The sequence below is a fragment of the Narcine bancroftii genome, chromosome 5, assembly GCF_036971445.1.
Source record: "Narcine bancroftii isolate sNarBan1 chromosome 5, sNarBan1.hap1, whole genome shotgun sequence".
In the NCBI taxonomy this organism is placed as follows: domain Eukaryota; kingdom Metazoa; phylum Chordata; class Chondrichthyes; order Torpediniformes; family Narcinidae; genus Narcine; species Narcine bancroftii.
In genome coordinates, this window is record NC_091473.1 from 232,985,843 (window position 1) to 233,001,536 (window position 15,694).

A 15,694-nucleotide genomic window follows, 5' to 3' on the forward strand; every position below is an offset into this window, starting at 1 on the left:
AAAAGCTTGATCATTTGGGTTGTTTTTATAATTTTTCTATAATTGGACATAGTGCGTAAAGGCCCAGTGTCTGAAGAAATTAAGCATATATCTAAAATAAAACATTAATTTGACTGCTGTTTCCACAACTAGTTTGACAGCAGTTTCCATAAATGTTATTTGTGCAAAAGTTCCTTAATTGGCAAAAGTGGCTTCACACATTTTCCCTTGGTTAATTCATCCAAAATTTTAAATGTGTTTATTCAATTAATTTGACAGATTTCCCTCAGTACTAGGCAATGAGTGCTATTTACTTTAAAATCTTTTACTAACATCAAATTTCATTTTCTCCCTGTGTTCCACATCAAAGAAGAAAAGCCCAGGCCAAAGTAAGTTTAATTCTAATGATCAATTTCGTTCATAGTTTTGAATGATTTCCTTACTAACTTGTTTCAAATGTTGATGATGCCCAGTGAATGATGTGTCAGTCAGGTACCCGTGGAACATTCTCCAGGAAAGCAGAGATCCAAGCTGAGGTAACAAAAACTTACAATCCTGTTGCTAGGGGAAGCAAAATCAAAGGTTCTGATAGCTCAGTGGTTAGAGCACTGGCCTCGTAGACCAGGGGTCAAAAGTTTGTTCCTTGCTGGGGCCTCATTTCTGTGAGGGGCCCTGGACATAATCCTGCACTCTCTGTAAGGAGTTGGTATGTTCTCCCCATGTCTGCGTGGGTTTTCCTTGGGTTCCGATTTCCGCCCACCGTTCGAAGTGTACTGGGGGTTGTAGGTTAATTGGGCAGTACAGGCCAAAATGGCCTGTTATTGTGCTGTATGTCTAAATTTAAAATTTAATTGATTAATTTCTCTTAATTATAACTGAAGTTACACATCTTCAGATGAGGAATTGGGTCTCGAACCAAGTTCTGGTTTTGCAGAACTGGATTTGAGATTCTGAGTTCAAGTAAATGGGAATGAGTGATAACAAGGTTCAAAAGATATTCAAGTCATTCTCCCACTCAGTTTTAATTCCACTTGAAGAAATTGCTTTCATATTCAATTGCTTATAATATAAAGCAAATATCATGCCTTTACGAGTAAATTGTAACTGAAAGAATTCATTGAAATAATTTGGGTCAGGAAGAGTAGGAAATGTTAAAAGGTTAGAGCAAACAAAATGTCGAATTTGATAGTATCTGAAATAATGTCTATTTGATAGGTTAAATATCATTCCCAATTGTTGAAAGATATAAAATGTTGTTTATAAAAATCTTTAAAACTATTAATTCCTAAAAAAAAATCCATTCTTGAAAACCCATATAAAATAACTGGTTGAAATAAATAATTAGATATTATAGGACTTGTAACTATAAAACCCGCAAGTCCAAAACATTTTTCTGAATTGATTTCAGATCTTCAATCGATGTGTCATTTTAAGTTCTTTGTCAATTTTTGACGAGAGATAGGTAAAAATGACTCCAATACCACACTTCTGAAGGATTTCAACTCCATCTCAATTCAATTAGGGTAATTCACAATCCAACAAAAGTAACACATTTCTTACATTTATAGCCCAGTAGTTAAAAACAGAAATTAGGTAGGGCTAATCCCCCATTATTTCCAATGTTCCGAAGAAACCTTTTATTCAATGTAGGTTCCTTGTCTTGCTCGATATATAAAAATAATTGAAAAGGACTTAGGAATAAATATCGGCAGTGATTAAAAGAGATACAAAAATTTTGGTAGAATATTCACTTTAGCTGAATTAGTATTCAATGAGAGAGGTGACCAATGCTCTGTTATTTCTAAAAGCCAAAAAGCAGTGGCTGGTTTTGATGATGTGTTCATTGGATGTTGGCATTTGTGGAAAGCCCAAAATTATTGCCAATGAACTTGAGTGGTTTAGGAGGTATTTCAAGGGATGGTTCTCAGTCTAGAGGACTGCCAAAACTTCATGCTCAGAATAACATGGAGTGCAGACTGAGAAGAGGTAATCAATCTCATTTCCTAAACAGTATGGTGATCACCAAAATCCACCAATCTCAATCATCAAGACTGTTGCAAGCTTCTTATCCTGGAATTATTTGATAAATTTAAGCTCCTTGGTGAGATTTGAACCTGTCTGGTTTATTGGAGCAGGTCACTAAACATGTGCCATGTCTGGCCAGATGAGGTCAATTAAAAGCAATACCTTGGGAAGTAAACAAAGGAAATATCTAGAGTAAAATTATAGAAGCATGACAATTATTTTATTCCTTTCAAAATGTGACATCTGTAACAATCAAGTTCAGTGACTACTTGAGCCACAAAGGTGAGGCAACAGAGTTTAATTATTTACTTTTAATTTTGCAGGCTTTTTTTGCCAAACCTTGTGCCGCCTAAAATTCCAGATGGAGAAAGAGTCGACTTTGATGTAAGCATCTAAGTTACTAGTTTCCTTCATTTTTTTTTTAAATCATTTAGCTTTTTTAAAAAAAAACACATTTAGACTGATTATGCTCATTGCCTTTTTGTGAAAGCATGCTTCTGGATTTCACCTGGGTCTATTTTTAAGATTATGACCTTTGCTCCAAATTTCTGTACCAGAGTAAACATTCTCTTTCTGTTAAATATGTAGCTATATTTGAATGAGATACAGACAATCTGATGCTTTTCTAGCAGAATGAACCAACACTTCTGCAGAACGTTGATCTTGCAAACAGGGAACTCTGAAGTGAATTCCAGAATGCCGCACGTGGCCATGGCCGAGACTATGCTGATCTCTTGCGTTCAAAAGGTTGACAAGATCATTAAATGTGATGGAGCTTGTGTGCATGGTTTCTATTTTGCAGGACATCCATCGGAAGCGCATGGAGAAGGATCTTTTAGAGCTGCAGACACTAATTGAAGTCCACTTTGAGAATAGAAAGAGAGATGAAGAGGAGATTATTGCTTTGAAGGAAAGAATTGTGAGTTGCAATTTTTTTCCAGGGTTGATTCTACAAGACACCCAGAACACATTCTGGGATCTGCCACTTGGTTCCTATTTCCATAGTTGAGGGTGGGCCGTGCAGTTCTCAGCCTATGAGTGATACAACCAAGGACATATCTAAGGTTCCCAGTCATCCAGAGCAACCTATAACTGGATTGCGCAGGAGGATATCAAAGTAAACTAATTGCCTTCCAGTCCTAAAATATGCCACCAAATTTGTATTTTACTCCACTTAAATATTTAACATTGCAACAATCCTTATTAACTCTGTAGTCCAAAATCAATGGGAAAGAAAAAAAATCTTGAAAGGTAATGACAGAGAACTCTCAACTGTTCACAGGTGAACTTGACTGGCAGCTGCATGTGACTACTAGGCCTGGTTCTGACTGAGAGCACAAACCCAGCAGCGAGAAACCTCATCTGCTTGTGGCAGGTGAATGCACAACTCAGACATTTACCAGTCCCACCATCTCACTAGTTTTTGGTGTTCATTTGGCATCTCCAAGGACATTCCTCAAGTACCGTCACTGAGAACCTTTCACGACATTTCACCAAACACAATCATACTAAATGAACAGACCAAAAAAAAAAATCAAGAGAGTTCTAAACTGTACCCATGCCTTCTACCAGAGGGACCAACTCACACCTCTTGAATATCATCTGACTGATTCATCACACAACGGTGAGAATTGCAAAAACAAAGCTGAAGAGACAGCGAGAGCTTAATGTCCAGAAAGTAGTTAGGTTAATGATTTTCCTTTGAACCACAATATCTGTATTTTACTTATACCAGAGGTCAAATGATTTATTTTCCCTAGAGAGGCACACACTTATTTTTTCAGGTGTAAAGTTCTTCCTCCATAAGGCAGCCAACATCATAAAAGATCCCATCATCTGGTCACTTCTTCTTCTCAATGCTACCTTCAGTTTAAAGCCTCTAGGTTCAAGAACAGTTTCATTCCAATGTCTTTTAGGCACTTGAGCCTTTCCTGATTACACTAATCACCTAATTGCTCTGATATCATCCAAGGATTGACTGCACTATACAAGACCACTTGCGCATTTTGTAACTGAATAATATTATTATCATTTATCGAGCTTTAGTATTTATTATCTATTTTCACTTTGATTTAATGGAAATAAAGATACATCAACATTTCATGGCTGAGCCCTTCTTGAAGAGTTCTGGCACTAAACATCAGTAATGTATCTTTACCTCCTATGGACACTGCAAGACCAGCTGAGTTCCTCCAGCATTTCTGTGTGTTTTTTTTTAAATCACAGTGTCTGCCGACTTCTGTGTCTCATTCCACGTGTATATTGTATAATGTGTGACAAACACATTTTCAATGCAGGAAAAGCGCAGAGCGGAAAGAGCAGAGCAGTATCGCATTCACGCTGAGCGGGAGAAGGAACGTCAGTCAAGGATTGCTGTAAGTCATAACCTTGACAGAAGCCATGTGTTGTGCATCAAAAGAAATGAAAAATGAAGGGTAGCTTTTGATTTATATTTTAATAGGAAGAAAGAGCCAGAAAAGAAGAGGAAGAATCAAGAAAGAGAGCAGAGGAAGAAGCAAAAAAAATGAAAACCATGTCAAACATGTCCTTGCACTTCGGAGGCTACATGCACAAGGTAACCATTAGTTCAACATTTAGATTTGGAACATCATCTGAAATATGCTTTGTTTATGTGATACCAATTTCTGTTTAGACAGATTCAACAAGTTCATTGATCTTTCCATTGTTTTTTTTTTAATTAGTTTAGCACAGGTTTTACTGTATAATACTGTGTAAAAGTCAAAATTTTAAGATATTTTGTAACGTTAAATTTATGGGGTTAACCACTACTACTTTTTTAACCACGGTGAGTATCTACAGTGTCAGAGGTTCTGAAGTTCCGATAAATGGACAGTCAAGGTACGAACTAATGTTTGAGGCATCCGGAGCTTGTGACATCAGAGTTCAAGATGTCAGGAGCTCTGATGGGCAGGCGGCCAGGACCAGGTGGTCAAACTGCGCTTGAGGCATCGGGAGCTCTGATGGGCGTCAGCCGGGTCCAAGACACGAGTTCACAACCGAGGCGTCGGGAGCTCCGGCCTGAGGAGAGAGACCAGGGTTGACTTTTTACATGCAAAATATGTAAAATACAGTATAACCCCTGGTATCTGGCATCAATGGGGATTGGTAAATGCCAGATAAATGCATCTTCTAGTTGCTTGAGATCCACCCTTACAAAGCCTACATAATACACCTTCATTAAGAATAAACGATATAAAAGACAAAAATACCATAAAGTACTTGTACTGAACAACATCACTTGCATGAATATATAAATCTTAAAGCATTTTACTTTATTTTCCATCACATTCATTGAAAACATTTAGCCATCACTGCATCTGTAGGTTCCTTCCCCTCCATGGAGCCATCTACAAGATGAATTATAGATAATTAACACTAGTTTACAGATAAAGCCTCTGACTGGGCAACTCCTACAAAGTAAGGATAAGGGGACACTGAGACTCACCCCAATGGAGAGCGGCATCAACCAGCTCTTCATGCTGGGTGACACCATTGTGGTTTCCCACAACTTCATTCAAACAGCTGCCATGGGAAAAGTATGACCAGGGCACTTCACTGGCTGAATATTTGCTCCCATCTTCAGCAAAAGGTTTACTTGCTACTTCTGAGAACATTTACTTTTACAATTTTAAACTTGCATGTTTTTACCTAATATTTTATTCTTATTTATTTTAATTTTTTAACATTTATTTTCCTCTTTTTTTTGCTGGTTGCTTGTACCCTGGGTTTTACAGTACCTGATCTTTGGCTAAAAAGTAGGTTGGGGGGGGGGGGGGGGTGGGCAATGAAGTGGACGTTTACATGAGTATATATGGTATTTGCATTAGAATAATGGTAAATTTCTGTACAATATTGGCCCAATGATTACAATCCTTTTGTGGGATTGAATTGAATAATTTTGAATTGAATATAAATGCATGAAATATCATTTTTTGTTAAAGTATGGAGCCCATACCTAAAAATTCTTAGTTTGAAGATTTAATCTCTCAGTCCGTTCCAGTGAGGTGTCTCCATTTCCACAGCTAAAAAGTTGAATGTTTCTTGGGTAGAAGGGCAAGGAGGGTGGGTGTTAGTGGGGAGGTTGATATATTTTTTTAAATTCAATCATACACTTTCTGTATGAATATATTATGATTGATGGAATGATTTAAAAATTATAAACAAAATATTAAAGAATATAAACACATGATTTGGTTTCTTCAATTAGTGGGTCACATTTTTAATGCACAGAAACAATGATCTTGCGTTTACTTCCACCATTGCTACCACTTCGGCCATTAGCATTTAAAGACTATTTAATAATTGTTCATGAAGTTCATCACAGCGAATTCCTTTTGCCCAATTGAGTCTCCATCCTTATAGCCTCATAAGCACTTTGATAAAAATATATACAGTGCTTTCTTCACTGCTTCAGGCTAATTTAGAAGGTCTCTTTTTGATCAGTTAAAATCAGCACAGTCCAAGCATCAAATGGTGACCTTTTTCCCCTTTGTGTTCATTAATTCCGTCTTTCAAAACCAGTCTCCTCATTTAGTTACATCTGTTCACTGGAGCGTGTTTGCAAATAATTTTGTTGGCCTGCAGCCCACCCCTTCCTCCACTACCTCCAAACAAAAACACCCCACAAATTCGATGTCTCTGGATTTCTCCAACTCATCAAAAGCCGAGGTGTTTTCATGTTCACAACTTGATTTCCACCAGCCTGATAGCCGCAGAGGTGGGAAGAAGCAAACGGAAAGGGAAAAGAAAAAGAAGATCCTGTCAGAAAGACGCAGATCTCTGGACATCGACAGTCTGAATGAGAATGAACTGAAGTAAGGATAAACATGCTTATTGTTGCTTTGTCTGTCAGCATTTCATATTCACTCTCCTGACACAGTATCTTCCTCCTTGACCAGAGATAAGGCAGTGGGGAAAGGTGTTGAATTAATAATTTCCTCCAAAATGCAAGGCCATGTACAATGTAGTTTCTTTTTCCTACTTCTTCCTTTTCTCTTCATCTCAACCCTTCATAAATATTGTTCATGCCAACTCACATAAATGTGGAGAAAGCATTTTCTCCCCTAACCATTGTAATTATACTCGTGAGCTGAGCTCACCCATAAAACATGACTGAGGAAAGCAAGAGCTTAGAGCTGAAGGCCCAGAATCAGTTAAAGATCACAACTCTGAATTTCTGTGAGGATTCCATTGATCCCCTGCTCGAATTCCAAAGGGAGATGGTTTAAAAAAATATTACTGGGAACTGATGATGGCAGTTTTCCATTTTGCTGTTGATTCGTCCAGTGACCCAGTGTGATGCGAGGAACAAATACAGCAGGTCCGAGAAATAATGAGACTGAATGCAGACGTGGGGGAAGTCACAGCAGGAGCTGGACACACATACGACGCAACTAAACAACCAATATACATTATAATCTGTGATAGAATAGAAAAGCAGTATAAAACAGTACCTGGCTCCCCTTGAAAACCAGCAGACATGGCACTACAGAAGACAATGATAAATTACAACAGTCCCATGGGCAGGCACCAACTATAATTCCCCACCATTTAATGGCACACACCTTACAATGGTAATTGTCTCTCCAGTGTCGCCCATGACTCGCCACCTGGAGTGGAGCTAAAATTCGACCCTCAGAGAATAGAGGAGCTGCTGCTCCACATTTTGGATGCTATATAGCAGCCGGCTGGAGGGCCCAGTTCAAGTTTGCCCAAAATTGGGAAAAGTGATTAAAGGAGCCAGTGGCAAGGTTTGTATACTTTCAAAGGAGCCAATAGCAAAGTGTACACTTACCTATGGACAGGCTGAGCCTTGATTGGCAGGGGAGGTGACTTCTGACTTGCCTGGTCATATGTCTCTCCAGGAGCAAGCACATGGATTAATTCATTCAGAGCAGTTTTCTGTCTGATCTGTTGATTAGTACTCTGGGTAGCACCCAGAAGAATTAGAAGAATAACAGAGAACCCCTTGAGCTTGAATCAATTATAACTACGACTGTGTATAACTCAGGTTTCTATGTGAATCTCGGACCTATTTTCAAAAGCAATGTTGCTCCAATTCTCAAGCAAAATCCAGCAATTATTTTCTTGAATGAACAGGGAGAAGACCAAGGAGCTGTGGCAATGGATGTACCAACTGGAAGCAGAAAAATATGACTTGCAGGAAAAAATGAAACACCAGAAATATGAAGTACGTAGAAATGGGTTTAAAAATACGAGTTTCTCGAGCCTTGCATAATATTTGCAATGTTTAGCCTTCTGGCAAAGTTGGTATATGTAATGATGCTAGATTAAGTGCTAGGACCATACACACACTCAATGTTTGACTTCAAGATTTAAAAATCCTAGCATCTTCCACCACATCAAAAACAAATCAGCTATGATAAACAAATCTAACGTAGACTTCAACACTTCTTCCCCATCATTCTTGAACTCACAGTTTAGCTACCTCACAATGCTACTCTCAGCATTATAATTTATTCATTCAAGTTTATTGCCACATTATACCATGTACAGTGAGAAAGGTTTTCATAAGCAGGTCCAGCAAGGCCACCACTCAGCGAATACAGCTGCACAAATCAGAAGAGCAAGAGCAAGAGCTATTACACAGTGTTCCACTGAACCTATCTGTTAGTCCATTATCTAAGGGCAGCATTAGATAATTAATGCGAGATTAATTTCAGAAGAAACTGCCTTTGAACTTCTTGTGTGATTCACTGCCGTCTCCCTTTCAGGCCCACTTCAATGTACAGCCCTGTCCCAATTCAGGTCCGTGGCATCAGCAGGCTTCCCCCCCCCCCCACCTTTTTCTCTCTCCTTCCCTCTCCCTCCACTCCCCTTTTTTTCAGCTCCACCTCATTGCACAGATCTCTTCACATCCAGGCCTTCCTCATCACCACTCCTCTTCCTTTCAGGTCCACCTAACTCCAGGCGGTTCTCTCCCAACCACGTCCACCTCAACAATGTGCAGTGCTCTCCCTTTAGGGAATCGCCTCATTAGCAGGTTGTTGTACCCCTTTCAGAATCACTTCACCTCGCAGCCATGCACCCTATTGAGAGGCTTCACCATGGCTTTTCCCTTCCTGGTTTGCCTCAGTACCACACTGCTCTCGCTGTTTCAGCTCCACCTCATGATAAAGCTATAATCTCCACTCCCAGTCTGCCTCATCACCATGCTGCCATGTTTGCTTCAGGTCCTCATTCCCTCCATCACTACTTTTCCAGACCCACCTCAGTGCCATGCCGTTCTCCCCATTTCAAGTCCACCTCATCACCAGGCCACTTTACTCCTTTCAAGACCAGGTCACTACACAGCCCTCTCCCCATTTCAGGACAGCCTAATTTCTGCTTCATTACCAGACAACCTTCTCCTTTTCAGGACAGCGAATCACCACCCTGCTCCTCACAATCCAGGACTGCTTCATCCTTATGCTGCCCTCTCCCTTTCACATTTGCTTCTATGCTGATAGATGGGATTAGCATAGGTTGGAAAATGGCCTGTTTCTGTGCTGTACATTATCACTTCATCTTATTCCATTTATTTCAACAAGGACCAATGTACCACATCCAATTCTCCCTGATGGCTTGAGCTGAAATTCTCTTCCTGGCTTTCATTTTGATATTTTTATTGAAGTTTGCAACAATACAACAAATTAAACAATACAATTATAGATTGAAATACAAATTACAAGAAAAAAAAAAGCCCATTAGTTCAAAACCTCGACCATTATACAAGGTTAGAAAAAAGCCTAACATTTGGGTACCAAGTGGCGACAACTTGGAAATAGGCAGCACAGCATCAAAGCTTATAACAATCCTAAAACTTTAGATTGTGGTAATGGTCAATAAAAGGGCCCCATGTCTTTTGTAAATTAGTATTTGAATCTTTAATGGCACATCTAATTTTTTTCTAAAATTAAACAAGACATAATATAATTTAACCATTGTGTATGAGTAGGTGGAGTGTTATCTTTCAATTTTAATTAAAATTGCCCGTCTGGCCATCAATGAAGTAAAAGCTAAAATTTGGTTTTGAGTTGAAGTCAATAAAATATCATCATCTTGAAATGATCCAAAAAGAGCAATTAAAAGGCAAGGTTTTCCTGTCTTTCAGATTAATGTACTACGAAATAGAGTCAGTGATCATCAGAAGGTGTAAGTATTTGAAACTCACACACGTGCAACACATTGAAGCCTTTTGACCAATCCATCATAGTCTTCATACCAACCAAAAAAAGTCTGTGGTTTTAATTTGACCTGCTTCTTGATTGATCAAATTGGCCTCAGTTTGCAAGTCTCTCAAAACATTCTTGAAAAATAGTTGTTCTTGATTATTGTCATTTGCAATAAGTCCAGTCTGACATGCATGGATGGTATTCAAAGAACTTGATTTAAAGGGCACTTTAAATGGAGGCCATGACTGATCACTCCGATGGTATTACCTACCCCATGGAACCAGTTCCCAAATGAGCCGGGAAGATGTTCTTATGGTCTTGGATGATATCCATCCCTCAATCCATATCTCAAAAAAAAATGTTTACTAATTCAGTTATTTGTGGGCCCTTGCTCAGTGTTCATTCCCCGAGAAGTTACCTACAACTACACCTGCTACTTCAAAATACTCGTGGGCATGAATTTCATGATATGAAATCTTGCTTCCATGTGATTGCCTATGAAGGCACTGAATAGTTTCATAACGGAGTTCATCCCTCATCAATTGTGGAACCTTCCTCATGTTTATTACTATTTCTCCCATTTTATAAATCCCTTATTTCCTCAGTATGAATGCCTTATTGAATGATGAAAATGAAATATTTGCAAGCAAATAATATTAATGCATTAAGGAATAGAAGAATGAGGTGATGGAAAAGAGGAAATAAAGTTCAAACAAGCCTTGATTATCATAGGCGGAGTGCGACTGGGCCAGGTGGTCTGTTTGTGATTGCAAATTGAAGCTTGAGCAATAATCAGCTACAATTTCCCTGCCTTAGCTCGAAGGGTCACCGTGGCAAAGGGAAGGTCTCTGGAAGATGGAAGTAAGCAAAGCATCAAGATGTTGTGGCCAACCAGTTCCATATCTATCTGTGAAACCATCTTTAATATCATCAATTAAAGTGAATCATGCATTTCTCACTCAATTTTCCTATTTTGTAGTCATCATACCTTTCAATGCTTTGGTGTCTTTCAACAACAAAAGCTTTTATTCAGGCATTATATCCTCATGAACAGCTTAGAGCATTTGGCAAGCCTGTTGTTTCTTTATGCATAAATTAAGATGTGTCAAAGGCAGAATGTTATATTACAAATGGTCATGCCACTTTTGTAATCTGCCAAGAATTTCTGCTTCGATAAGGATCAGAATGTGGATAAATCTGATTTATGTGGATACAACATCTAATTAAGTGAAAATAAAGTCAATATCCAGCAGTTGAAATGTTGACTTCATGTGTTTCCTTATTGAATAAGCAGCTTTAATCCTTATTGCAATTTATTCCATTTTTTTTTGCAAAGTTAACCTTCAATGCTGCAACTCCATTGAGTTGTTTTACCACCTTAATGAAAAAGCCAAAAAAAAACCACTGACAATTGTTATTAACCTGAAATATAAACAGAATTCCCAAAACTACACTGTGGGCCAGCTGAGAGGAATATGGTTCATGCTTACAATTGATAAACTTCTGTTGAAACTTAGAACACAGACACCACACTCCCTCAGTCCTTGCCCGTTTCAGAAATGCACACTTCTTCTGAAGAGACTTTATTTGCCTGTAGTTGCTGCCTGACATGCTCAGTAGTTCCATTTTTTTTTCCTTTTATAACCTGTTTATTCTTTCAGCTAAAATTCCAATTTTTTTAAGCCTTAAATTTCCAATTGCCTTATAGCCATCAGTGTTACAAACATAAATTGCATCTCATGTTCTCAACAAGTGGTTAAAAAAAACTCACAAAGTTAACCATTCTTTCTGTTAATCAACAGAAATAGAGAGTTGAGATACTGGTTGGCAAACATTGGTGAGCAGGGTGCCCCAGGGGCCAGTGCTGCGCACACAACTATTAATGAAATATATTAACAATCTGGAAGAGGTGAGAGTGCTGTGTATATAATTTTGCTGATGACACTAAATTAAATGGAAATGGAAATTGTGCAGAGCATATGGAGAATCTATGGATAGATCGAGATGGGTTAAGTGAGTAAGTACAATGATGGTAAATTTAAGGTTATCCACTTTGGAAGGAAAATGGAAAAAAAAAAATCAGATAGTTATTTAAATGGCAAGCAATTGAAGCATGCCGTCATGTAAAAGGAATTGGGAGTGCTCGTGCACAAATCATGAAAGGTGGGTTTCGCAGGAGCATCAGGCTATCAAAAAGGCAAATAGAATGCTGACATTCATTGGTAGAGGGATTGAATTTAGTAGCAGGGAGGTTAAGCTGCTACTGTACAAAGATGGTGTGGCCACACCTGGAGTTCTGGTCTCCTTACTTGAGGAGGTATTGGCTTTGGAAGCAGTGCAGAGGAGGTTCACCAGGTTGATTCCAGAGATGGAGGTTAGCTGATGAAAAGAAATCGAGTCATGTGGGTCTGTACTCACTGAAATTTAGAAGAATGAGAAAGGATCTTTTTGAAACATACAAAATTATGAAGGACATGGGTAAGGTGGAGGAAGTTAAGATGTTTCTCTTTGTGGGGCAGACTAGAACTAGGGGACATAGCCTTAAGGGTTAGGGTAGTAGGTTTAGGACAGAGAGGAGAAGGGTGATGAATCTATGGAATTTGCTGCCCATTGAAGTAATGGAGGCTACCTCAGTGAATTTATTTAAGAAATGGTTGGATTAAAAAAATATCTAGTAGGGGAATTGAGGGATGTGGGGAAAAGGCAGGTAGGTAGAGATGAGCCGATCGTCAGATCAGCCATGATCTCATTGAATGGTGTAGCAGGCATGACAGGCTGAATGGCCTACTCCTGCTCCGATTTCTAATGTTACTTCCCCAAGAGAATGCCATTTTGAGGAAGCAAGTGTGCGCAGACCTCGTCTTCCACCACACCCCCCCCATCCCCGCATTACTGTTCCCCGAAACCCATTCCATCTCACGTACCCATTGACCTCTCCCAGATTCTGTCACACACGGTCAATTTACAATAGCTAATTAACCCACCAACCTGCACAGCTTTGTGATGTGGGCAAATCTGGAGAACCCAAAGAAAACAAGTTCAAAAACACTTTTCAAAAAGTGTTCTTTCCCATTCAGCCCCTTGGAAAGAAAGGCTTGAGGATACAACTGCTACCTTGGTGACAATGTCCTTTTTTTAAGCCAATAAAGGGCACTCAGCAGTTATAATCAGGAGAGAAGGCTGATCATGAGTGGTGGCGAACGAAGCAATCATAGTTGGTGCTGTAAACTACCACTGGAATTGAAGTGCTTCAGGAGCTACAAGACACCTTTGGCTGCTGGTGTTTTCCTAAGTTTTACGGTTCCTCTACAACATACTTTTAAGTATTTATAGCTACTCTGCAATTATGTTCTCCAGTCTATAATGTAAGTAAGTTCACTTTAACATGGTGAAAACGAAGAGCCAAATACCCCTTTATAGAATTTATTTAGTTTAATATTAAGTTAATTAGTTCTGGATTCCTTCTGCTTCCAAGGGCCACATGCCCTTGCTCCTGATGTTTCTGCTGCTCCACTTCCTCAAGCATGACACCTGTTTGGACACCTCGACTTCCATGGACTTTCTCAGCTCCTACCGACAAATCACCTGATGGCATCAGGGACCTCGTGTGAAACGAGGACATGGACGATTCTGATGAGAGTAAACTCCAAGGGCAGCATGAAGTAACGGGTGTGATGCCTTACCTAGAAGTTTTTTTTCTTTTACATACAGCATGGTTTCAGGCCCTTCTGGCCTACAAGCCCATGCTGTCCAAAAACACCAATTAACCTACAATCCCTGTATAATTTGAAGGGTGGGTGAAGAGGAAGCACCTGAATGAAACCCACACAAACACAGGGTGAATATACAAACTGCTTACAAGCAGGGTTGGATTCAAACACCAGTGACTGGCAGTGCAATAGCATTGCACTAACTGATATGCTAAATATATTGCCCACATAAACACTATTGCTCAGGGAGTGCTAAATTCTTACTGATAGCCAACTCATGCATGATGACAGAAAAGAAACAAACCAGGAATTCGGATGCCGTCATACTCATATTAAGGGGGGGGGGGTGGGGATTTGTTATAATTTGGTTGATTATCAATAGTGGACATAGTTTTAGATATATCATGTTGGATTCACAAATGACATTGCTCGCTAAAATTATTTTGGCCCCTCATCAGGACCTGCTCAGGGTTACATCAGATTTTTGCCTGGATTCTCTCCACTGTACTCAGCGCTGGATCACAAGGACAACAGCAACACCTATATCAGGCTGCTTTTCATCTATTGCAGCTCAGCTTTGAACACCATCACCCCCTCAGTACTGGTCAGCAAGCTTCAAAACCTGGGCTTCTGCACCTCCATCTACAATTGGATCCTTGCAAATTGGTAACATCTCCTCCTCATTGACAATCTCCTCTCCTGGTCCTCAATGGGTTACCAGGTCCATGGTAAAAGATTCCAAGATGTACTTAATGTAACATCCCCACTGATCCCCGAGAAATGTAAGAATAATAAAAGTGAAGAAGGAACATTTCGGATGATATTGAGAATCCTGACCAAATGCAAGGTGAAGCCCATTGTAAAAGGCACCTCACAGGGCCGTCCCATCGGTCCCATACCTCACCTGTGAAAGGGTCTGTCATTCCCAGATTTGCTTCATTAGCCATTTTATAATCTATAAAACCAGAGGGGAAGCAAGTTGTCCTTGATCCCAAGTAACTGCCAAGTGTAGAATTAGGAGCATTAGTACATACGGAGGCCTATTTATAATCACAGCTACCTCACAGATCATTAGGATTTCAGAAAGGTCCCAGTAGGAGATCTAGTGTGGACCCGAGGAGGGTGGGAAGCAGAGAGACAACAGTCCCCTATAGGGTCCCACCGCCCAGTCCAACTGCCATCAGCACATCTCAAGAGTGCATGCCTATTCCACTACTCTATTCTCTCCATACCCATGACTGTACGGCTATGCACAACTCAAATGCCATCTATAAATTTGCTGATGACACCATGGTCATCGCCAGAGTCAAAGACAGCAATGAGGAACCGTTCAGGTGTGAGATAGATCAGCTAGTTGAGTGGTGTCACAACAACAACCTTGCACTCAACATTTGCAAAAAAAAATTAGGGATTGTGGGCTTCAAGAAGGAAGGAAAAAAGTCAGGAGAACAGAGTGATCAGCAAAGGAAATGGAAAAGAAATTCAAATTCCTGGGTGTCAACATCTCTAAAGATCAATCGTGGGGCCACCATGTCGATGCAATCGTGAAGAAGGCTCGTCAGCCGCTATACTTTGTAAGGAGTTTGAGGAGATTTGGTACGTCAACAAAGACTCATGCAAATTTCTACAGGTGTACCATGGAGAGCACTCTGACTGGTTGTGTTACTGTCTGGTAAGGAGGTGCCAATGCACAGGGCTGGAAGAGGCTACGGCGAGTTGTGCGCTCGTCCATCACCATCATGGACATTAGTCTTCAGGACAACTACAAGAAGTGGTGTATCAAGA

At 39.7% G+C, this 15,694-nt stretch overlaps 1 protein-coding gene across 1 annotated transcript; it reads left to right on the forward strand.

The window, feature by feature from the left end:
- The first annotated feature begins 2,334 nt into the window (after nucleotides 1-2,334).
- On the forward strand, nucleotides 2,335-11,306 carry LOC138762941 (troponin T, cardiac muscle-like). Its single transcript, XM_069936448.1, has 8 exons — nucleotides 2,335-2,388; nucleotides 2,807-2,923; nucleotides 4,302-4,379; nucleotides 4,466-4,579; nucleotides 6,727-6,839; nucleotides 8,125-8,215; nucleotides 10,139-10,179; nucleotides 11,016-11,306. The coding sequence occupies exons 2-8, from the start codon at nucleotides 2,825-2,827 to the stop codon at nucleotides 11,062-11,064; spliced, it is 585 nt and encodes a 194-aa protein (XP_069792549.1). The 5' UTR covers nucleotides 2,335-2,388; nucleotides 2,807-2,824; the 3' UTR covers nucleotides 11,065-11,306.
- The last annotated feature ends 4,388 nt before the right edge of the window (nucleotides 11,307-15,694 follow it).

What these genes read in the sequence shown, in the direction of transcription:
- LOC138762941 (XM_069936448.1), top strand. Translation starts at nt 2,825, where the DNA reads ATGGAGAAGGATCTTTTAGAGCTGCAGACACTAATTGAAGTCCACTTT. An exon ending in AACGTCAGTCAAGGATTGCT is followed by an intron (nt 4,380 to 4,465) that starts GTAAGTCATAAC and finishes ATATTTTAATAG; the next exon opens with GAAGAAAGAGCCAGAAAAGA. An exon ending in TCGGAGGCTACATGCACAAG is followed by an intron (nt 4,580 to 6,726) that starts GTAACCATTAGT and finishes GATTTCCACCAG; the next exon opens with CCTGATAGCCGCAGAGGTGG.